The 24,714-nt window shown below is 47.6% G+C and overlaps 2 protein-coding genes across 7 annotated transcripts in view; one reads left to right on the top strand and one right to left on the bottom strand.

Moving 5' to 3' along the window:
- Positions 1-2,158, top strand: part of Arhgap44 (Rho GTPase activating protein 44) — a 171,130-nt gene extending 168,972 nt beyond the window's left edge. For 2 of the 5 annotated variants that reach the window (XM_021176398.1, XM_021176400.1), the window contains one exon: positions 744-2,158. In XM_021176398.1, the coding sequence (XP_021032057.1) occupies positions 744-883 (140 nt within the window). In that variant the 3' untranslated portion in view covers positions 884-2,158. The remainder of the gene's footprint in view (positions 1-743) is intronic. The other 3 variants (XM_021176399.2, XM_029483387.1, XM_029483389.1) reach the window with 3 other exon arrangements.
- On the bottom strand, positions 2,127-24,234 carry Elac2 (elaC ribonuclease Z 2). 2 transcript variants are annotated; one of them, XM_021176397.2, is made up of 25 exons: positions 23,957-24,234; positions 23,511-23,561; positions 23,303-23,373; positions 22,587-22,651; positions 21,590-21,647; positions 20,436-20,504; positions 19,527-19,661; positions 17,628-17,686; positions 16,444-16,502; positions 16,293-16,365; positions 15,615-15,727; positions 14,303-14,398; positions 10,970-11,108; positions 10,804-10,889; positions 8,964-9,082; positions 7,924-8,020; positions 6,141-6,279; positions 5,770-5,808; positions 5,532-5,641; positions 4,912-5,011; positions 4,709-4,829; positions 4,381-4,459; positions 3,706-3,850; positions 2,936-3,154; positions 2,127-2,315 (listed from the first exon to the last, which is right to left on the bottom strand). In XM_021176397.2, exons 1-25 carry the CDS (start codon positions 24,175-24,177, stop codon positions 2,220-2,222), a joined length of 2,559 nt encoding a protein of 852 aa, XP_021032056.1. In that variant the 5' UTR covers positions 24,178-24,234; the 3' UTR covers positions 2,127-2,219. The 2 variants fall into 2 exon arrangements, with proteins under 2 accessions (XP_021032056.1, XP_029339246.1); XM_029483386.1 differs by lacking the exons at positions 2,127-2,315; positions 14,303-14,398; positions 15,615-15,727; ... (8 more) ...; positions 23,511-23,561; positions 23,957-24,234 and having other exon boundaries at positions 2,543-3,154; positions 10,975-11,076.
- Positions 24,235-24,714: the final 480 nt, after the last annotated feature.

The raw sequence follows: 24,714 nt of genomic DNA, 5'->3' as shown, positions 1-24,714 counted from the left end.
CACTCGGCTTGGTGCTCCTTATTCCAAATGTGTTTCGTTGAGTTTTTAAAGCCAACAAAAAGCAAAGTCACCTTCTGAGTGGCCTAGGGCTGAGTCCTAGGCAGGCTGGTGTACTGTCTGCTGGAACGCTGCTGCCAGCTAAGGTTGAGACAACTCTCAGAAGTCCGGAACTGAGTGAAATGGGCAGAAGGGATGATACAGCCAGAGGGAAGGATCCAGAGCATCCGTCATCCCAACTCGCCTCCTAGAGCCCAGGGCCACTCCCAGTGTGGTGTCCAAAGGCCGAGTTCCCAGCTGAAGGCCTATGGAGTTGTTTTATTTTTGTTGACTCCCAGATGTCAAGACACTTCTGGTACTCTCACTCTCCTGCCCTTGTCAAGATGACCTTTTAGTGCTGTCAACATAAATCAAAATGGGGGGCTGGGTGTATCTAGCATCCTAAGAAAGATTCTGCCCTGCCTCCCTGAGCTGCTGATGCAGAGCAGTTTCTGAATGGTACAACAACTGTCTCTATAGCCTTGATTCTTAAGACACGTTACTGAGGCCTGCCTGGGAATACCTGCTGATCAGGACAGGGCCTTTGTTCCCTAGCCAGGCTCCCTAGCCGAAGCGTATAAGACCCAGCTCCACCCTGATCCTGCAGTGCCCAACTTCTAATGAGCTAGCCTGAGCACACCGAGACCAGCCTGCTTCCTGTGCTGTCAGTTTGCAACTGGCCCCCTTTCACCTCCTCCTCTCTGCAGATCTCGTCCACTTTGATGTCCCCTCCATCCACATAGAGCTGGGGTCAACGCTCCGCCTGAGCCCCCTGGAACATGCACGGCGGCACTCGGCAACAGACAAGAGGGACTCGGAAGAGGAGTCTGAGAGTACAGCCCTTTGATGTGGCCCACCCGACACGTGTACATACGTCTATGGGCCCTGAGACACCACCCAGGGCAGTGCCGGCTAGCCTGCCAGGGACTTTCCATCAGCTCTTTGCTGTATTGTCCAACACCAGGGTGGAGTTGGGCGGAGGAAGAGTTCTCCTGTCCATGTGGCCAGTGTTGGTGGTGCAGATTCTGTTTGTTCAGTCTGGGTGATGATTCCAGCTTTTTTTTTTTTTTAAACCTTTGCCTTTTGACTTTGTGCCTATTTTGATCCATTTTTGGCCTCTATGGCAAGCAGCATCCAACTCTCCACTCAAGGGCTTGTCAGGATGGCCTTTGCAGGATGAGGGTGCAGAAGAGTCCCCTTACTGCCTTGACTGGGACATCAGGTCCTACAGTATCATCATAAGGGCCAGAGAAGAAGCAAGACAGGAGGAGACCCTTTCACTAGGGCAAGAGATGTCCTGGGGCCAACCAGAAAGACCTTTCAGGCCACCCTTAATCACAGCTCCAAAGTACTCAGCTTAAGACATCCATTTCTGACAGCTTTACTTTCCCCGTGTGATGAAGGCTTCCTATACTCCACGCTGACAATCTGAATTGAGGATTTGAACATAAGTGACCCTATGTAGGTCTCCATGTTCCCCAAACACATTAGGGATCTTAGAGCACTTTCGCATTCAGGCACCCCACTTAGTAGGTGTGTGGGGCCTGACTCTCCTCTTCTGGAGGTTACAGCTGACTAGCAATAATTCTGTTTCCCAACCCAAAGCAGGTAGAGAGGGTGGTACTGGGCACCTAGCCCACAGCGTGGCCTGCGTGGCTCACCAGCAGACCCTGCTCATCCTTCTCACCACGTCCCATGCAGCCCTGGGGCAAGGGCGCAGGAAGCCTGTTCACACTTTGGGATTAAGGGAATAAAACAGATCTGGGCCATGCATGCACAGTCAAAGTTTAAAGTTTGTTCTTCTGAAAATAGATATACCTATACATGATATATTTGTATATATGAAATCTATATTTGTTTAATTTGAGCCATTCAACCTAAACCTATGTACAGGTGTACAATGAAAAATTCTAAATGCTTAGTTATTTTTCCCAGCAGCGTGAACTCACCCTTCTCCGAGAGTGGGATCTGCAGACTCGAAGTTACAGCTTTGCTCACTTCCTGGCAAGGGCAGTCCAGTCCCCAAATTTGTAACGGAGCCTGGGGGTTGAAGGTTATCTTTACATATATGTACAAACTGTTGTCAAGAGTAATGTTATTAAAATAGATTTATTAACCCTGAGCTTGGCACATGGTCTTGTTTCAGTGAAGGCTGCAGGGCAGTAACAACATCCTGTGCTGCCTCATGAGGAAGTCTGCAGAGCGCCGCCAGGCCAGGGAAGGCAGGCCAAGTCCTTGCCGTCTCTCACTCGCGTTCCTAAAGTGCTTCCCATGCTCTCCTGGGTAGGGAGAACATGCACATGTTAGAGTCGACTTTGAACATCCTTCCAAGTTTCAGTCACTAACCTGCTTTCAGGTTCCAACAGGCATCTAGCCCAAGGTGACATTTCTTCATACTTTCATAGTGATTGTCACTCATCATGGACCAAGAGCACAACAGGCTCACAGGCACGAGAGATGTAGGCCTCACTGGGTAACCCAGCCCACAGAAGACCCCACACTGAAGCAGGATTCCAAACTCGAGCTTTATTGAGTCTGAGTCCTTGCAAATACTATGCTTGGAGCCTGGGACATATACACCCAATGTCACTTGTAACATGGCTTGACTCTGGCATGCAGAGAAAACCCCTGTGCTAGTGAGTAAGGGGCAGACACCTCAATTTCCATGACTTCTTTAAAGACTGGCTTGCCATATTCGATTGTGTTCGCCTCCAGGAGTCGGAGGCCCCTGGCAGATGGGAGCTCCCCAGCCATGGCCATGGAGGACTGCAGACTGATTCCATGCTGCCTCCTGGCTAGTTGTGCGCGCTGGCTCCTACCAAGATGACAGACGTGGCTTCCACACAGGGCAGAGAACAACCTACAGTCCAGGATGGCTTAGACTTCACTGGGCTCTGACCTTCTTGCTCTGTGGGCTGTGTGGTTCATCTGTGTGGGCCCGCTTCTGTTGCGGTTCTCTGTCCTCTGGGCTGTCTGCCTGCTGGGTCAGAAGGGCTGCTCGCACCAGCCGTAGCTCTCTCTTCTCTCTGCGTTCCACCATCTCTTCAATGTCATCTGCAAACAGGGCCTTCAGTGGGGGAATCAGCTTGGGCACTGTCGGGAAGTCTCCAAAGCAGACCTGGAAGGACAGACAGGACAGAAAGAGTGTGTGAGCTGGGGTGTGGGGTGGGAGAACTCCTCCTTGCTTGTATACCCTCAGACCAATGGACCTTAGCTTTAAAAAATGCTATTTAGAAGTGGAATACACATAGTAATGAAGAAGGGCCAATTCCCCACACCTAGACTAAGGGAAAAGAAAAAGTCCAGACGTTTCTGTCAAGTTCCTAACAACCACAACTGGCTCAAGCCCCACTCCTCCATTTGGGAAGGTAAAAGGGGCAAGGGCCACCTCTGCTACTCTAGGGGACTAGCCCCTGCCCCACGGGTTTGTGCTATTGCTGCAAAGGGAATGGCCTAGGCATGAGACATTCTGGAATCTCCAGGGACCCCAAGAGAAGGAAAGCCCTCCAGGAGCAGACTTTGTCAGTCTGCTTTTGGTTACACATGGCTAGTGATAGAGAAAGTTTCTTCCTTCGGTGGTCTTATACCATAAAAGAAGCATCATATGAGGGTCACTTTCTTATCTGGCCCTGCCCCTCAGAGCCCCCACAGCCACTGTGACATACAGACCTTCATGTGGTCAAAGGCGATGCCAACTTTCTCGTTGAAGTCAGGGCTGAAAAGGGGGATCTTGGCGTACCGCTGACTGAAGTGGTTCAGCATGATGAACTCCGCATTCATCCGCATTCCCACATTAATAGCCTGGGAGGTGGTGCTGTAGCAAAGAAGCAAGCAAGAAATAGCCTTGGGGCAGGAGTCCACAAGCCTGTCCTCCCCATGCTGACAACACCAAGGCAGGCTGGTAGGACCCCTCAGAAGGCTACTGAGCCACAGAGATGCTCTGAGGGTCAGTGCCTGCTCACACTTGCCAAGGAAGGCCTTGCAGTGAGTGCTGCCTGTCAGCTTGTCAGGATGAACACCTGAGACAACCCCTGGGAAGGTCTCTCTTCTTAAAACAGCCTGTATTCATTCATGACCCCACCTTTCCCTAGTGACAGTTATTCCAGTCGGTTTGTTCTTTTAAAAACCCCATGCCTCATCAGAGAACCCTAGCTGGGGATTTGCAAACACAGAGGCCTGTGCCTAGGAGAGCTAATGTGGGTTTGGAAAATGGCACAAGCCTGGAAGAAAGCCAGCCTGTCCTCCAGGGATGTGGGCACCAGCTCTCTGCAGCACGGAGGGAGGGCTGCTCAGCTTTCCCTTGACAAGAGAGGGTGGAAGGACAAAACAAAGCAGCATTTGTACCTGTGTGTCTTCTCTACTGCTTCCTCTTCCAAGCCATCCTCCAGAGTGGCTTCATGTATCAGGAGGGTGGCATCTTTACCTGGACAGGAACATGGACATAAAAGAAAAGGCTGAATGAGCAGCATATATGCCTGGGATCCATAGCCATGTTCTGACCCAAATACTCAGCTCTCTTGGTCCTGTGATGTGTCCTCAGGACAACAACCAGGGGACCGGCTGGGTAAGAACCAGTCTGCTATGTGATAGCATCACCTACACACCCATCTGCACACACCCTACACATGCCACTTGTCCTATGCATCTCTCAAGGCCCACTTCCCTCACTTACCCATCTGGACCAGAGCCTCACAGGGCATGGTATCCCCCGAGTAGACGACTTTCCAGCCAGATGAATGTACCAGTGCACAGCCAAAAGCATGCTTGCAGTGCCGTACCAGGCAGGTCTGAAACTGAGGGAGCGGAGGTGGAGGGCTCAGGCCTCTACTCCTCACCCTGCCCACCCTCTGTGGGTTCTGTACCTGGACCACTTACTTCTTGTAAGTCACATGTTTCCAACAGCAAGCTAATCAGCCTTTCCAATGTAGTATTGGAGACCTCTGCCCCTTTCTGAAGGCACTTGGCAGGAATCATACTAAGAGAAGACAAAAGCATTTGAAAGTTGATAATAAATGTGTATTTAACACCTGCAACCAACACTTCTGTTCTTTGGATGAAAAACCTTAAGTGGTTCTGAGAATTGTGACTGTAGTCTAGCAATGTAGACAGGAAAACTGATCAAATGAAAAGAGCTAGGCCACACATCCAGCCTACCCAGCTCACTGCCAGAAACGTAAACGCTGCAGGTGACAGGCAGCATCTGTCAGGACTCCTTCTCATCCTTCCCTGGAAGTGAGGCTGGGCCATCCCTATCCTGTACCACCTGGCTTGGATGTCTATGCTAGCAGCTGCTGGTGCACTTGACCCTGGACCTGTCAGCTGCAGAGACAGTGGCCACAGTCATGGTGGTGCACAGCTGCAGTGAGAACTGGGATACTTATGCTCCAAGGGCAGAGCTGCCAGGACTTATGCTGCCGCCCAGTCAGCTGGGGTCAGGAAGGAGGCAGTAGTAGAAGGCAACAGCATGGCGCCCGCCCAGTGCACATGATGCTCACCTGACGTGGTGCAGAATCTCCTGGCACTGGTTGTGATACTGCTGCAGCCAGGCCCTGAGCTGGGTAGGAGCCACCACAAGCAAGGGCTGGAAGGGTTTCCCCAGAGACGCCTGAAAAAAAGATCCCCATACAATTGAATAAGGGGACTTCCCAGTAAAAATGGTAAGAAATAATTAGTGGTAGGTACAGCCAATAATGAAGCAGGCAATTAACAATGTCAGTCAGGTGCCTCACTTACCAACGCATGCTCTCTCTGTAGCAAGATATTCAGCAAGCCCTGGGGAGGGGAGCACAGGTGATAAGCCAGTCCCAGTCATGATCCCACAGCTTAGGGCTCAAGTCCCTCCCTGTAAGTGGTTCCTATCTCACTGATCCCGTGTCACAGATGGGTGGCACATGCTGACTAGTGACTGAAACATTTCAGGCTGTGTTAGAAGGCGGGCAATGGGTAAGACCTAGGAAGCCTAAAAGATCCAGATCTGGATGGTCCTGCTGGGCAGGCTGTGTGTGAAACAAGTTTTATTCAGCAAGAAACGCTGAGTCAACTCAAAAGTTTGGTACTACAGGGAAAGAAGCCCAAGGGGAAGGCACCCCCACATGCTCACTCACTGTGTGGTGGTCGGCGTGCAGGTGGGACACAAACACAGCCGTGAGGCTGCATAAGACTCGGTCTATTTGCTGTCCGTAATGACGGCACAACTGCCCAAAAGTGCCTTCTCCACAATCCAGGAGCACTGACTTGTCAGGGCTGTAGAAGACAGGCACCAACAGGCTTTACTCTAGATATTCCGGAATGGCATTGATGAAGAAGACATAGAACAGGCAGCAGCTGTGGATACCACCCCCATCTTCCATAGCTACACCTGCCTGTCCTTTAGGGGGCACATATGAAAGTCAACTAATTAAACCACATGGGTTATTTGAGACCAGTCTATCTTCTCTTTATAAGAGAAAGATCCAAAGAACCCTGAAGCCTTTAAGGATATGCATCAACACAATGCTGGGTATCAAGAACATAAAAAAGACAAGCAGATTATAAGGCCTGGAGTCTGTCCCCACAGCACAGCTCTACCTCCCCTAAATGTGCTACACTAAGCTGAGAGTGCCAGAGACAGCGATAGGTCACAGGAGGTGACTCTCAGTTCCCAAGTGAGCATGGCCCTCAAACTGTCTTGAGACAGAATTGGCTTCATGAATGTTCTCTGGGGAGGTGGCTAGTGTGACTCTCACACTGTCGTCGAAGTTCAGCATTCCAATGCAGAGGCTCTACTTTCAGGCAGACAGACAAAGGTGTCCCTCTGGCTTCCTTCCTCTCTAAAGGAAGCCACAAAGATCGGAAGGGCCACACCCATCTAAAGACAGTGAGTGACTTCTAGGAAAAAGCCTACATGAGAAAAAAACAGATTTTGTTCATCTCAACAAAGGTGCCAGGTTGTTTAGGGATCAGAAACCATGAGTCCTAAATACAGGCCAGCCAATGATAACCCACCTTTGTGTATTTCTCACTCATAAAGCCGCCATGCTTAGATCTGAAAGCATTTGATCTCAGATGAGCCTGGACTGCAGTGCAGACAGTCTGACCTCAGGTGCACATGGCAGTACAGCTCAAGGAAACACAGGTATCAGTTAAGACACCAGCTCAGGGCCTAGACCTGAAGCTTAGGCTGCAGAACCGAAGCAACCTCTTTCAGCATGTGCTTACCAGTCAACCAAGGCTGTAGTCGCCTGTGCTTCACAGGCTTAAAGTACAAGTTCATTGGGACACCCCTCAGCAATATGGACAGCATAAGGACACCAGTCACGAGGGATGGGACTGCATGTTTCCCAGAATTAAGCAAGTAGATTCGGTAAGCCCAACACTTGGGAGGCAGACGTTCCAGGCCAGCCAGCACTATATAGCAAGACCCTATCTCAATAATATATTCTAAATGAAATAAAGCACATTAAACTACTACTTCTGCTCCAGGACAATCAGCCTGGTGAGTGGAGAGGACTGTTTAGCAGCAAGCTCTGATGGACAGCAGCTTCTGGGGCAAACATGGTGTGATGGTTTGAATATGCTTGGCCAAGGGAGTGGCACTGTTAGGAGGTGTAGGCTTGCTGGAGTAGGTGTGGCCTCGTTGGAGTAAGTGTGTTATTGTAGCATGGACTTTAAGACCATCATCCTAGCTCCTTGGAAGCCAGTCTTCACCTAGCCGCCTTCAGAACAAGAGGTAGAACTCTCAGCTCCTCCAGCCCCATGTCTGCTTGCATTCTGCCATGCTTTCATCTAGATAATGGACTGAACCTCTGAACTTGTAAGCTAGCCCCAATTAAGTGTTGTCCTTTATAAAAAGTTGTCTTGGTCATGGTGTCTTCACAGCAATAAAACCCTAACTAAGACACATGGTACCTTAGGTTGACGAGTGTGGAACTGACATTTCGGATCTTCATTGGGATGGCAGACCCCGTACCCAGGAAGACAATTTCAGGATACTGGCTTCTTTTCTCTGTTGAAATACAAGTGAATTTACAAGTCAGCATTCTGTCATGAGGTAGACAAGCAATCCAGTACAATCCACCTTCCCAGAGGGCGCTGGGTGCAGGCATTCCACTTCAGAATGAGGCCCGCAGGCTGTTGAAGAAAAGCGTCTGGAAGAGAGTACTTCCTCAGGCTGCCTTTACAAAAACAACAAAACAAACAACCCCATGAAACAACATAGGCTGCCTTAGCTCTGACTCACCGCTTTCTTCCTGGGCATGGTACCTCTACCTTGCATTAAGACTGCACACGTCATGTGTGTGTACCCTCATATCTGCTGTACAGATACACAGGGCTGGTCCTCAGCCTCACTTGGGTGGCCATGAACTAACACAGCAGGGCACCAATTTTATCAGAAAGGATGAAGCAATTTTCAGGCAATAGTTCTTCCCACACACATAGCATGAGGAATGGCTGACCTAGCACTAACCTTCAGAAAAGCAGGGGTGGGGAGAAAGGGCCTTCTGCTTAGATTAAAACCTACCCTCTTCTAGTCCAGCATTCTCTTTATCAGTAACTGAGAACTCAGAAACCCCCCTATTGTAGAAGTCACAAAAGTCTCCAATTGCTTTCCCTGATAGAGCAATGAAACTGGTTAGACGGCAGTCATCTTTCACAGCCCGTCTTAGCCAAGCAGAAGTAGACCAACAGCAATCATGGCGAGGGAGATCTCCATGGTCTCACAGGGGTTCTCTAAACCGTTTTCCTATAGGTGGCCCTCAAGAGTGCCCAGACTCTGTCACTAAGGCTAAATGGAGAGCACAAGTGCCAAGTTCCTCTAACACCTTCCCCAGCCTTCTGTTACAATACAGAGAAGCCCTGAGTTAAATAATCAGGATGCGATTTGTCCAACTCCCTACTAGAGTCTGTCGGGCAATGCTTAGGAGAGGCTGCCCAGGGCTTTGGCTCACCTCCTGGGGCTGGGTTTTCCTGCACGTTCTTCCGATACTCCTCCACACTCTCCTGGAAACTGGGGAGCTCCAAGGCCTCAGCTATGAATTCATCAGTATTGCAGTCGAGTGTGGTATCCCTGAAGAGGAAAATAACTTGGGTAACCCAAGGGGTCTGCACAGCCTCTCAGTAAATACTAGTTTGGATGTTCAGAATAAATCCATGTGTATTCTTGATGGTTTGGCTGAAAAACATACCATCCCTACCCCCAACCCCCAGTCCCATGTGTGATTTGCCTCTAGGGAGGTCATGGGGAACTGCAGCCTTGATGGAGGAAGAACATAATTGGGGACGAACTTTAGGCGTTAGCTCTGCCTGCTCCCCTCCCAGTCCGCTCTCTCTGCGTTGTGTTTGCGGAAGGCTATGGTCTCTCACCTCCTGCCAGACCATGCTTGCCACTTGCTACTGTGCCTCCCTACCATGAGGAATTGTCAATCAAAATAAACAGTCTTCTATAAGTTATGTTGCTGATGGTGTTTTATCATAGCAACAGAAAAGTAACCAATACAGGTATAGAACACTCCTACAGATAATAACCCGGGCAGTTCTAGTCTCTGGAACCTTCCTCAACTAAATAAGGTGAATGAGTCCTGAACAACTCTAGCTCCTTGTGATCTCTCCAGCCTCAAGTCTGACAATCAGGGCTTTCTGGTGCTCAGGCAAGATGAATCTTTTTTTATAGTAGAGTTGTTCCCTGAAGTATCACATCTCCTAACCAAGGCTGTGATAATTAAATGTGGCCACATATGAGACACTGTCCCTAGGAGGACCACAAGGGCCCTAGCTAAGAAGCTGGTCTCCAGGAAGTACCTCTCAAACTAAAGTGAGCATGCACACAGATGACTGGGAACCTTGGTGAGCTGCAGAACCCAAGCTGGCATCAGCTCTCGGGTGGAGTCAGGGTGCCTACCTCCTTAGCAAGCTGCAGGGAATGCTGGTATTGCTGGCTTCCTCCACTCAGCACCAATACTGAGAGGGCTGATTCTCTGAGCTAAGTAAGGAGAAAAGCACCCCAAAGCTTATAAAGCAGTCCCATGTCAACCTTTCCAGATCAACTCACAGGTCTAGGATCTTGGAATAGCATTTTCACTGGCACATGGACTGATGAAGGTATGTGGGATGCCCATGGCCCCAGGCATACCACTACAGAGCAATTATTCAACCACGTCAGCTCATAGTGACATCCTAACACATGATCTACTCTAACAATGATGCTAGGAGGCCAGAAGTATTATAAATCCCAACAATATACTTATTCCCAACACTGAGGACAAGCTAGCAGGTAGACAGCAAATACTTCTCACTTGCCTAGAAGTTTATAGGCAGGGGCTTTCCAGGTAGCAATGTATGATCATTGGGTGCCTAAAGAAGTCACTCACTGTAACTCACATTTAGAAATTGCCTTTAGGAAGTCTTTGAGTTCCAATCAAAGACTTACTGTTGCATTAAAACAAGAAAAAAAAAAAAAAGTCCCAGATGAGTAAAACATCAGTATCAGAAATACCAACAGAAACCTTTTTACTGGGGCCAGGCATAGTGGCACATACTTTTAGTTCCAGCACTTGGGAGGCAGAGGCCAGAAGACAGCTGAGTTTGAGGCCAGCCAGGGCTACACAGTGAGACCTTATCCAATAACCACCTTGTGGCTGGAGCTGGGCTCTTCCTGCTGCTGTGCAGGTGACAACTGTGACAGAAACCAAGGGGCTGGAAATGCTTCCCAGAATACCACTACTGATCATTTTCAGAAAACCCTCCCAACCCCTGCCCTAGAAGTTTCCGTAGGTTCAGAACTGCACACACCTCTGCCACTCTCTCTTGGGACGGAGCTGATACTTGAGGAGGCATTCACCCCGAACTGTTGGCATGCTGAAGGTGGAACCTTCCTCCTGGAAGATGAGAATGCACTTCTCAGTGAGAAAGCAAAGGTCAAGAACCCACTGGCTAGGAAGGATGTGGGACATGCTACCTTACTATAGAAGCTGGTAAGCTGGGGGAAGATGTCAGGGTGGATGAGGCTGAGCTGGGTCTGAATCTTGTGGCTGCGCAGGTTGTGGACCGAGGGGCAATTCTCATTCAGAATCAGGTGCTGTGTGTCAGGCCCGAACCTAGGAAGAAACAGCCGTCATTACAGTGTCTGTCAGGGAATCTCTCCACCTCAGGAAAGGACAGTAGATAAAAAGCCTTATGTAGAAGGACAGACACAGTTATGTCATTTCGCCCCCAAACAATTACTACACAGCCAGGCATAGTCCTGCAGCTTCTGGGTCATAGTCCAGGCTTTCGTCTCTCCTATGCTGATAATGATGGAAAGAACAGTGGGGAACCAAGGAGGTTTAAGACCTTCACGTGCGGATGTGAAACCATCACCAAGCACAGGGTATGAAAAAGGCCTAAAAGGAAAATAGATAATTTGTGTTCTGACTCAGACACACGAGGAATGAAAGACAGAGCCTAAGACCCTGAACTGCTCAGGGCAGAGAGGGGCTGTGAGATGACACAGCTGGCAGGGAAGCTGAGGAGCCACTGGAGGTCACCAACTACTCAGGCTCCAACATTCTCCTGGAGCTATGCCTGGTGTAGGGTTATAGGATGGCAAACCTTCTCCTTACAGACCTACTAAGACTAAACCAGAGCAGCTGAAGTCAAACATGTGCAGTGGGAGGCTGGTGGATGTGCCAGGATCTCCTCTGCACCGACTGAGCAGAGTGTAAGAGAGGTGACAAGGAGTCCTCAACAAGTGGGGAGTGGGACAATGAACTGGTTTCTTAGCAGAGCTGTAGCTTTTGCCCGAGCCACATGGTTCCTCCCCAAGCCACACAGGTTTGGAAATAGGACAAAAGGTGTGTTAAACTGGCACACATAATTCTGGGGTTCATGGCTTAAGGATGAGACACACCCAGGCCACCTCAGAGACATAGGTGATGGGCTAGTGATTCTGTAAGAGCTGAGGCAGCAAATGCTAAGGGCTCCTGCTGAGGAGAAGGCAGGCCACTGAGAGCTAGTCTAAATAAGATACAGAAATGGAGGATTGATTTAAAAGAAAATTAAAGTCTATGTTCTGCAAGCAATGGGTTCTCTGAACGTGGGCTCCATGGGAGTTCTGGGATTGCTTAGCTGACATCTGACAAATTGATAACCTGGGAATCGGCTGATACAGTAAACAGAAGGGATTTAATTCAAGTTATATAGGAAAGGATATTAATTTAACTCATATAAAGAGAAAGGTGCTATAATATATCCACAGAGATATTAATCTCCAAAGGGAAAATTAATGATAATTTATTTGTTGTTAATAATAGAGAGAAATAATGGTAATTGTTTTAAAGGAAACTTGTGAAGTCTATGCTTTGCAAGCAATGGATTCTTTGAACATGGGCTCCAGCATAATTCTGGGATTGCTTAGCCTGGCATATGACATTGGTAGCCTGGGAATAGGCTTATACAGTAAACAGAAGGAAATTAAAGTCAAATAGGAAAGGATAGGAAGTAAAATAGGGGAGGATATTAATTCCATGGAAGGGAAGTATACATGGAGGGTTTTGATCTTAAAATGTATATCAAAATAGGGGATAGGGAAAATAACCCTAACTCAGACAGATAGTAGAAACTTAGGCATTTATCTTGTGTAGGAACAAGGCAGGAGATAGTGGTGAAGCACTATCTCAAAAGATGGTGATAATTATTTAGATTGCTTCATATTAACTCTTATAAAGAGAAAGAGGATAGATATACCCACAGAGGTATTAATCACCTGTACTGGCTATTTTTGTGTCAACTTGACACAGCTGAGTTATCACAGAGAAAGGAGCTTCAGTTGAGGAAATGCCTCCATGAGATCCAACTGTAAGGCATTTTCTCAATTAGTGATCAAGGGGGAAAGGCCCCTTGTGGGTGGGACCATCCCTGGGCTGGTAGTCTTGGGTTCTATAAGAGAGTAGGCTGAGCAAGCCAGGGGAGGCAAGCCAGTAAAGAACATCCCTCCATGGCCTCTGCATCAGCTCCTGCTTTCTGACCTGCTTGAGTTCCAGTCCTGACTTCCTTGGGTGATGAACAGCAGTATGGAAGTGTAAGCCGAATAAACCCTTTCCTCCCCAACTTGCTTCTTGGTCATGATGTTTGTGCAGGAATAGAAACCCTGACTAAGACATCACCATAGAAGAGAAAATTTAAATATACATAGATGAATAAATATTTACGCCTTGATCTCAGTATTAAAAGTTATTCATGTGAGAACAAGACAGAGAACAGTGGAGGAGCACTGTCTCAACAGACAATGGTAATGGTTTAGATTGCTTTGATTGTTTTGAATTGTTTCAATGTGGTTTTAAGTTTGGTGGTAATGATATTAAAAATGCTCTGGGAGAGAGGTCAAAATAAGACAGGCAGGAAGAGAAAAGAGGCTGCTATCTTGAATCAATCTATACCTTTGATGATTTTGGGTGACTGGACCAAGGACATGCTATTATGGTAGAGAGGCTCTGTATTTGTATTAATAGGAAACAAGAAGGATCAGATATGTCAGGGGAAGACCTCCTGAAGATCTTGGCTACAGAAAAGAACAAGTCAAAAAGATCAAACTGGACAGGTAGGTAACTTGATTTGCTGATTCTTCCATATGGGAACAGCCCTGTAATTGGCTTAGACATAAAAATGTCTCTAGCCAAAACTTCAGCTAAAATTAGACAATAAATCTTGCTGGTTATGAAATCCTTAAGATTCATAGTGCCATCCTTCATATGACAAATTAAGTCGTAAAAGGACAGCTGGCTTTCACCTGCTCAAACAAGGGCCAAAAATTCATTCTTACATCATCTGTGCACCTTGCACAAGCCATACAAATATTTGTAAAAGTACTACAATTTTGGTTGTAAAATTAATATATTGCAGAATGTAGAGCTCTGACAAGATTCATCCACAGGGACACTGAAATGACCTGCTGTTCCAGCCCCCTACCTGCTGATACTATTTCCAGAAACTTGCTTCCAGAACAACTTCATGAATAGCTGATTCCCCATGGTCTCTGTTCATCCAGCCTTTCAGACAAAACCAGACAATCCCTGAGACTTCTAAGCATGCAGAGGCGAGATAACAGATGCTAAGGCTGGCTTTCTTAAGTCTAACCAATTTTCTAATTTTCTTACCATTCCCTACCCATTTAAACATAGATATCATAGTTATGTAAACTATAAGGCACTGGAGCAGGTAGCAAGGAGCACGCATGGAGGAGATAAAAGCAGATTAACCATCTAGAGCAACACCCACAAGAGTTGCCCTCTGTGCCTTGGACTGGTCTCCATACCTCTCCATCCACTGCTGGTACCGGCTGTCGATGAGTACAGATTCTGGGGCTATGTGGACCACCAGCGCCACAGGTGCATCAGCCTCTCCCTGGTACCTGGGCAGAAGGAAGAATGAGTTTGTATCTACAAAGAGATACAAACTCAAGACATGCAAGGAAGGGGATTGTGCAGCTATTTCTTAGAATACTCACTGCTGCCACACATACCACCTCCCACCCAGGCGTGGTCTGCTAACCTGGTGACACTTATTTCTAGTTCAATGGCTGTTCCCATCACCACCCACCCTTGCCCCGCCACACACCATCTCTTTCTAGTTCCTCTGGCTGTAATAGGCTCTGTTGCTCAAAGCAGATTATGATAGTCTCTGGTCAGGGCACTGACCCCACAAAGGACAAAGTGGCCTAGGCAGAGCCCTTACCCTGATACAGAAAAGCACAAGAGCACAAGGGATTTATGGTGCACGAAGAATAAAACAGCTCATAAAGCAAACAAGCCACTACAGAGGGGACAAGCTTAGAACAAACATGAGGCTTGTTTCCTCCTAGGGTGCTGGTATGCACCATCCCCAGCACTACAAAGGCTGAGGAAGGACTATGTGACCAGGGCCAAGCGAGCCTACATGGGGATATCTTGTCTCAAAAGGGCAAGGGCTGGAGATAAAGGTCAGTGGAAGGGCACTTGCCAAATGTGTTCAAGGCTGACCCCAAGCACCAGAAAGACATGGTGGAGGGATGCCTACCCAGGACTGAAGCTGCAGAACTGGCTGTTTTCCAGTAGACACAACACTTGAGCCAGAGAGATATTTCAATGCTGAGACTGTCCCTAGCACAGAGTAGGCTATAGGGTCTTTGACACTCTGTCCTAACTTATTAGCCTCAATGTAGGTGAGGGAAGAAAACTCATATAGGGTAGAAATAGGTAAAATAATTTATTTGCTTGGGCATTTATTCTGAAATTTGTTCTAGATTTAGATGCCTCTCTCTTGCTTATATCTATGTTCTCTCTCTTCCTCTCTCTCTCTCTCTCTCTCATTTGCAGTTGATTTGTCTAGTATTGTGGTTCTCAGTTCAAAGCCCACTAACTACAATACTTCCTAAATCTTGCCAGTAAGATCAAGACACACATTGAACCCAAAATCCAGGCCTTCCCAGAAACACACTATATGTCAAGGACATGAATATCTTTGGGACATGAATGTCTGTACTGAACAGTGATGGCATTCACCTTTCCCAGCTAAAATCACTAACCATTACCTTTTAAAGGTGTCATTCTCACAGATGGGCAGGATGTTCTAAAATCACTAACCATTACCTTTTAAAGGTGTCATTCTCACAGATGGGCAGGATGTATCCTTCATCAGGACACTCTACCACAATGAATACAAGACCAGGATCTGGGGGTGTACAAAGCTCTTCAGCAGCAATCTAGAAAATTAGATAGGCCACTTATTGAAGCAGAATGCTCTCTCAGAACAATCTCAGCTCAGCCTCAGCTCCGAAGCTGCTACCGTTATACAACCCATATTTAATACATGAAGCATAAATCTGGCACACACCCTTTCCTGCTCTGTCCATACTTCAGCAGATAGGCACTAGTTTATGAAGATATTTCAAACCTGAGTGGCTAGTGGGAGGGTTAGCATGTAAAGTACTTTTGACACCAGAAACACCTTCTTAGACAAAGAGCATAACTCTCTTTTAAGACTTGCTAGCAAAGCCCATCGTTGAAGGCAGGCACTCTGAGGGAAAGCGTCTACACACAGAAAGAACCCTCACGTATAAGGAGACAAGATATAGAGATGCCCAGGCAGAGCATCACAGGGTGGATCAAAGGTCTAGTAACAAGCCCACTGTGCAGCCAAGAGAAGACAATTCCACACTGTCCCACACATCCTTCAAAGTGGTATCCGTAAGCTTAAGCCAGACAGCTCTCTGCTCAGTGTCTAGGCCCCATCTGTAGTTTCAAAATCCCAGAAGCCAGGAGCCTCACCTCCCTTCCTTCGTAAGTGATACTCTTCCCTTCCTTGACAGCAGCAATGATGGGTGCAATGGCGGCCGTCCCACTGAAAGACAGGCAAGCTCTGTGAGAAACCTTCATTTTACCAGGCCTACCAGGGAGTTCCCAAGGACCTGACACTCACACAGGAAGGCCCAGCTCCTTTGCTTTAAGCACCAAGAAGTTTCCTTTCCTCAAGTGAAGCTGTGACAAAGAGAACATAAACAGTTTCAGGTGCTGAAACTCATCTTCGCACAGTGCATGGCATGTACTTCCTGTTTCTTCCTTAGTCATTAAAATGCAGCCAGTCTACACACTCTGAGCAAGTGCTCATTTGAAAGCTGTTAGAGTAAAGGCCAGATAAACTAAGATGCAATGTGTACACTCACTCTTTCACTTCACAGTTAACAAACAGCAAGAATGTTAGGTGTCCCCAGGGGAACTGCAGGGTACTTGGGTTGTTTCAGGATCTAATCTCACACCAGGGTGCTAGCACCCTGGTCTTCCAGGACCAGTCAGTGCTGCACACAGTCTGAGCAGTGACCCTGGCAAGAAGATAACGGAATGGGTGGTGGTTTTCTATGTCCTTCAAATCAGGTTTTATTGGACAGAGACTCTGGATGCCATACTGGGAACAAATGTCCAGTAGACGCCTTTCACCAGATGACACAGCAACCCTACTACAGCAAATCCATCCCTCTCTGTAAGCCTCTGTCCGACCCACACAGTTCACACATGATGACGCAGAAGGCCGCCGTCAGGTCTCTGACTGAGTTTGCCTTTAAAAGTTACTCCTAGGACCAAGACTTATTATCTGTATCCCAGAGTCTCATTCTCTAGAGTCTAGACCTTCCCATCTTACACACTAGGTTGCTGGTGGTTGGACTATGAATCCATAGTTCATACTGTGTGCTTGCAGACCACAGAGACCCTGAGGTCCAGGTGGAACCTTCAAGTGTGAACAAATGCCATAGTGAACAAGTCCCTCACCTCATACCAGGTCCGGGACAGCTGCCCTGACTTACAGTTCAAACACTCAACATACAGGAAACAAGCACTAGCTGCCCTGAATGATTTCTGAATTCTGAGAGGGAGGACCAGATACCCACAGCATAACACATGACGGACAGGGCACCCCACTGGATGAGAATTTGAAACACCATGAAAGCACGGGTGGGGTTTGGAGAAGGACTCTCTGTTCTTTGTCAACACAGGCAACCCAAGAGCTACCTGCAAATGACTACACAGTGCTAACAAAAGGTCTCAGAACACACCATGCGCTGGCCACCAGCCACATGCCCCTCACTGCCCACCTTTGCCCAGTCTTACCTTGCAGACAAAAGCTACCACTAAGGAGGGGTCCCTGCCCCATGCTTTCCCGTTGGCACCTGAGGAAAAGCACATTTAACAAGGTGAACTTGAAGGCTGTGTGTGCTTCTCACATCATCATCCTTAAAGATTTATTTTATGTATGTAAGTACACTGTAGCTGTCTTCAAACATACCAGAAGAGTGCCGGACGATGGTGGCACATGCCTTTAATCCCAGCACTCAGGAGGCAGAGGTAGGCGAATTTCTGAGTTCAAGGCCAGCCTGGTCTACAGAGTGAGTTCCAGGACAGCCAGGGCTACACAGAGAAACCCTGTCTCAAAAAAAACAAACAAACAAAAAAAGAATGCATCGGATCCCATTACAGATGGTTGAGAGCCACCATGTGGTTGCTGGGTATTGAACTCAGGACCTCTGGAAGAGCAGCCAGTGCTCTTAATCACTGGGTCATCTTTCCAGCCTCTCTTCATTTCTTTTTAACGAAGCCCCTTCATTAATCATGTACCACTTTATCCTTCTTATGTCTACAATAACTGAATAGAAAATGTGAAACTCCAGCCAGGGCGGGATGTGCATGGCTAAAATCCTAGTGACTTGAGAGACTAAGACAGGGAGATGAAAAGTTCAAAGCCAGCTCAGACTACTAACTCAAAATGAAGAAATAAAAAGAAAATTAGTACAGCGAGAGAACGCTTGCCCAATAGGCCCAGGGCCCTGAGCTCACCTCCAGTTCTATGGAAAGAACAGAAGGAAAAGGTGGAAAAGGAAACTCCAACCAGAAATCTAGCATGGTAGCGACTAAAACTTCACACGTCCCATTTGGCTTAACACTTGGGAGCAGGATAAAATAAGCTGTAATATTTAATTTATCTTTTACATTTATTTATGGAGGTGGGGTAGTATAACTGTAGGGATAGGTGACACTGTGCTTATGTGGATGGTAGATGACAACTTTGTTTATTCAAAGTTTCTTCTCTCCTTCTCCCATGTGGGCTTTGGGAGTCATCCCAGGTCTCAAGGCTTGGCAGCAAGTGTATCTACCCACTGAGCCATCCTGCCAGCCCTCACTGTAATATGTTTTAAAAACAAATACCTAAATGTTAAAGAAATGAGACAGCAGTTAAAGGAAGCCTAAAGGGAATATGTGGGCTTTAATGCTCTCAGCTTGCCATATAAAAGAGGCTCGTGAAGCCAGAGGGAGCTGAACAATCTGCGCCCAACACTGAAGAGCAGACCGAGTATCCAGTTCCTCAGACAGAGCAAACCCCGACAGCTGTCTTGGGGGTGGGGGTGGGGGCTCTCTCCGGCTAACTTGTGTGCTGTGATAAGCAAAGCAGCCTGTCCCTGCAGCATTGTCTCATTAACGAAAACACCAAGGATCCTACACCCAAGAGTGGGCCAGGGCCTGCTGCTCTATGAGTATAAGGACTGGGGCTATGCAAAGCCACAAAGGGGCCTGATACTTCGCCCTGCACCCTTTTTCATCCTTCCCGATAGACCAGAGCTTTTCGTGTCAAAGAAAAGCATCTACTTGTGCAAATAGTTTCCTCAGTGAAGATCCTAACTTAGAGTACAGGAGACAAAGATTTGTCATTAGCAACCTTGGATAGAGGCACCTCACCCATTCATAGAATCTAAACAGAAAAATCCATATCAGAGAAGGTTACCGAAGGCTGGAGACAGAGGGAAAGCTGATCAAGGAGTACAAGTTTTTAGGTGGGCGGGCCACAGGCCACACTATACTGTGACCACAGAAAGCCATGTGGTTGCTGGGAACTGAACTCAGGGCTGCTGGAAGAGCAGCTAGTACTCTTAACCACTGAGCCATCTCTCCAGCCCCTAGAGACAATCTATTAAAAGGACCAAGCATTAAAACTCCAAGGCCTGTTCCACAGCTTACCTGCACTGCTGTCCTCTGGAGGGCACTGCCCATTTTCAGCTGATCCAGAGTCCGATGATGACTGTTTGGGACTGAGCCTGTTGGGAGATGTTCTGGGGCTCTGGGATGGCTGTTGCTTTCCACACCTCCGTTCACCTGTGCAGCACAGGAAGTCATCACATCACACAGTTCCCATAAACTGCAGCCCAGGTGTTTACACGTGTGAATTCCCTAATGTATTTCAAACCAGAACTCCTTTCCCTGCAGCAGTAAATAACCAATTTCCAGGCCTGCTGGCCTCTCCCTAGCTCCATGGCCTTGCCCACAGAAGGGATTCGATAGTGCTTGACTGAAAAGCATCCAGGCTACAGACTAGTTCAGTTATCACCACTGTCCGATCTACAAAGGCCCACAGGATACTCATCACCAAAAGGAGCAAAATTCTGCAGCTTGTAAGTATCAAAATCAAGAGGGGAACTGCTGTTACGAGAAGCTGAAAACACAGCTGCTGGTCTCAACAGAAACTGCATTTGCTCCTCCGGGCATATCACACAATCAGAACCTGCTGGGCTCCAAGGAAACACTGGCCAGCAGAACTGGGCAAGTGTAGCCACAGGAAAACACATGCCAGTAAACTACGCTGTCTGTTTCCAACTCAAAGCCATGAAGCAGTGCTGAGCTTCCCAGCCCACAATGACTCTCTTCTAGGCTGTAGTTATTAAGATGTTTCTAAGAAAGACACTTATATCTGCATCAAACAAACCCTGGGGAATGAACTTGCCAGCCTGCGGGCACATGGTATTGTCCACAAGAGGTTAAAGTCCCAAACAGGCCACTCACACCAAGTCCTCACAGACTCTCCTCACCCTCATTCCCCATGATTAGGAACCACAGCAATGTACTCCAGAGAAATCTGGCTCTCAGACTCACTGTGGATAGGGACCTGGTAAACAGTCATGGTCTCATCCTTGTATTCTGGTGCAGAGTGAGGCCGCACGGCTGCAGGAAAAACACAGGTCAAGAAATGGAGTGCATGAGTAATGGCGTGGGTGGGAAAATGAACCTCCAGGGTTCTCACCAGCTGCCACTGACTTGCCTTACCGTGCTAATGGGAATATGCCAGCAAAACCAGGTTCTCTAATAGCTATAACATTTTTTAGGAAAAAAAAGCAAACATAAAAAGGAAGCTGTATTTTCATCAGTCATTTATATGGAGCAGAGTCAGGGAAGTCATGCTATGAGCACTGCATAAGGATCCAGCAAGAAAAGAGCTTAAATGCAAGAGCTCTGAGTTAACAAGACCACCAGCCAGCCAGGAACTTTACCTTCTCAGCCATGAGAACTAGTATATGTTCTGAAATAAAATATCAGTGCTTTATAAAAGAGCAGCACTGACAGGCCAATGCGGGTAGGGGAGCTGGGGGTGCCGGGGGCTGCTTGCTCCAGGATCCTGCCATATCTTCTTCATTCAGACCTCTTCTCATCAAAGTTATGGGCCTCCCAGCAGAGCTGGAGATAAAGGTTAGCTACAAGATAGCCAAAGACTCCTTATACTACTTCCTCCTCCAAGGCGTTCAAGGCCCTAAGAAACACCTCTCGGACTGGGAAAGGAGCCTGGGGCCAGAGTGGAGGTTGAGAGATGCAGAAGGGAATGCAGGCATGTACCAGGTTATAGTACTTCCTGCCTACCCAGCCAGTATTCTTGAGGCATGAGAGGAGCAAGAGGGGCTTGAGAGAGTTAAGAGCAGTGGCTGCTCTTCCAGAGGACCTCGGTTTAATTCTCAGTGCCCACAGCAGCTCAGTACTGTCTGTAACTTCAGTTCCAGGGTATCTCACACCTCATACAGACATATATGTAGACATAACACCAAGACATGTGAAATATAAATAAATCATTAAAAAGAAAAGTAAGAGAAAGAACCAACAAAGAACAGAATCACAGCTCTTAAAGAAACCACGGCATGCTGAAAGGAAGCACGTGATTCTAAGACTTGCTTTAAGGCAGCTCTTGATGGATTCTAATTTACAAAGCAGGGCTCGTGTAAGAAGAAACATAAGACAGTAGGTCACAGTCAACAACATACCCAGGTCTATTCCTTTCAATGGACCAGAAAATATTTTGATTGCTTCTAGATATTTCTCCTAAAAAATAATCAAGAAGTTATGTTTTAAACATAGGGCACAGTAATGTATTCAAGTAAGTATTATATGTACTCTCTGCAAACACAAAACTTAGCTAGTACTTTAAATTTCATCTAGACAGTTATTTGTTGTGTCCAGTGTCATTAGATGCCACCATTTAGCAACAGTAAGAGATATGAAGTTTTGCTCTCATTAGAACAGAGATGGAGAGGAAGCCAACGATAACACAAACAACTCAGTAACAATTAGGTACTCTGAAAGAAATGAAAGGCACAGGGCAGACACCAATTTGTGTGGTACAGCTCCAGGGGGAATGACTTTTGAAAGCAAGACAAGGGGCAGGGCTGGCCCTCGTGGCTCCAGCTCGATGACACAGGTAGAAGTATGAACAGCGGCCTGGGCCTGTGGGACTTAAAGACCACCCTGTGGATCACACACACCACACAGGAAAAGCTTAGGGCAGGAAGCAGCGCCCTGCATGTACACCATGTTCTGGCTGTACATACAGGGGAGGACTGCTGAGAAGTAGGAACTGACAAGCAAGGCTAATTTGGTTCACAGAGAGTGAAAGCTCAAGGAGGAAGAGAAGCTAGAGACAGAGTTAGATGTCTAAAGTTGAATAGGAAAGAAAAAACGCTGTAATTCATTAAGTCCTTCTTTAGTACCATATCGAGTGATTTAGTCCCTCCCATGTACCACTTCATGCAATTCAACTTTAACAACCCATGGATCGTTCTGGCTACTTTATAAATTAAGAAATTGGGGCTGAGAGGCAAAGTAGCTCACCCAGGACCACACAGTTAGTATTTACATACTATGAAAGGAGATATGTTTAACTCCACTACCTGTTGTCCTTGAGGGCAGAAGGTTGTTACAAAAATGAAGACTGTTATCATGTTTAAAGGAGGTGGTTTTAACAGGTGACCAGGAGACACTCACCAGTTGTGGTGGTCCAGACAGAACACATTTGGGAAGCCCGGTTTCCTTTAAAGTTAAAATCATTCCTTAAAAGAATGTCAAGAGAAGATAAATAAATAAAAATCCAGCTCTCTCAACTTAGCCTGCAGGCCCTGTCCGGTAGGTATGTGGTATATATGTATATGTATGTGTGTATATATATATATATATACACACACACACACATATGCATATGTGTGTGTGTGTGCGCGTGTACACACGTGCGTGTGTGCATGCATGTGTGGATGGTGGTGGAGTGCTTCTGGCTATACTAGTTATTTATCTACGTGTCCGTGTTCTAGGGTATAAGCAACTATACAATACATAAAGAGAAAATAATGTTAGCATTGATCTAACCATGCATCAGAGCAGGGTCAGCTATGCAAGAGGGAGGGGGGCACAGTCCACTACCTCATTCTCTCCTCTGCCCATACTACTATACCTTCAAAATCTGGCGGCCACACAGTCTGGATGACAGCATGTGTCTGAATCCAGCTGCCGAGTCTGATCAGCACCACAGCACTCTGTTAAGTCTGTGGTCCAGGTGGAGGTTGTAACCACATCAAGGCCTACTTTTCTGAGTCTAGGTTTTCACACCCCCTACTCAAGCTGACTAGGAAGATGAACAAACGAGCTGCAAGCTATGTTAAGCCCCCAGAAACTTCCCACCGGCCTCTGACCTCCAAACACATACTCACCACACAAACCCCCAACATTTGACCAATGCATCCGAGTCAGAAAGATGTTATCCAAGCGAGCGACTTTCAGTCTAAGAAAAAACATACATTTCAGCAAGATGAAACAAGGATGACCAGAGATCGTGTCTGCTGAGAAGTCTCATCTGCCTCTCACCTCAGCTTTCAAGCCCATAATCATCTCCACCCCAGAAGCCAGGAGTTGACTCACTTGTGTTCCTGCATAAGTCGTTGGACGCCTTCTCCGCAGTTAAAAAGGTACCTACAGGAGGAACATTATTGTACTTACAAATATACTCTGTAAAATGCTTTACTGTAGATACAGCGACATAAATGACAGGGTTCTGATACTGCCTAGTAGGTTTTGAGCCCTCTTTGGTTAGTGACGGAAGAGTGTAGTTTGATATAGATCAATGGGGAGTGATCTCTTTCCCCATCGACTTATGAAACCGGTCTAGCTCACACACTCAATATGAGGCCCCCCGCTTTGGGATGGTGATGGTGATAGTGAGACTCGGGGAACGGGAAGTTTTGCCCGGATGCCTGAAAGCCATGCTGACTAAGGGAGGTAAGGGATATATATACAGGGTTGGACAGGAGGCCTCCCGAGCACGTGGCGCTGGGGCCAATCCCCCAGGGCTGTCGGCCCACTCTCACCTGTTGTATTCCGAGAAGACATAGAGAGCAGCCCCCGCGTCCCGGCCGCCCGCCGCCACCACCTGCAGGTACACGGTGTTCGGGCCCCCGGGACCCGGGCCGCGCTTCTCCCGCGTGCGCAGGTGTCGCAGTGGATCTTTGGGCGGCCGCGGCCGGCGAGCCGAACCCTGCGACATGGTGCGCAGGCCAAGGGGACGCAACAGCGAGAGGAGCGCCCACATGCACCCGACCACACCAGGCTGACAAGGCAGCCAGACCCCTCACGCCGCCACAAGCACCGCCCCTCCGCCCGCATGGCGGAACTGACCAATCAGCGCGCCGCCGCGATAGCTGCCCGCCCACCCAAAGCTCCGCATCCAATCGTAACAAGCCTTGGAGCTCGGAGCCTGTCAATCAAGGTGGACGTTGAGTAAGGGGAAAGCTAGAGCGTCGCCGGAGGCCCCCTCACCGGTTCCGGCTTTCCCAGTGTTGACGTTTTCCGGTTACTGTCACTTGGCGGAGGCGGGACTTCTGAGAGTGCAAGTACTCGAAAGGCATTACTGGGAAAGGACTTAGTCTTTTTCAGGTTTACCATTTGCTCTTAGGAGCTGTGCCCTTCGACAAAAGTACTCCAAGTTTGCATTGTTCTTGCTTATGATGATGGTGACGATCTCATGGGAGATAGATCTGGCTAATTTGATTTCCACCATAAGAACACATTTCAGATGATATTCTTTGTTTTGGCGTAAGAATAGAGATGAAAAGACTAAGTAAACTTC

This window comes from Mus caroli, chromosome 11 (genome assembly GCF_900094665.2).
Source record: "Mus caroli chromosome 11, CAROLI_EIJ_v1.1, whole genome shotgun sequence".
Taxonomy (NCBI): Eukaryota; Metazoa; Chordata; class Mammalia; order Rodentia; family Muridae; genus Mus; species Mus caroli.
The sequence above is the reverse complement of the archived record's forward strand: the minus strand, read 5'-3'. Positions and strand labels throughout refer to the sequence as shown.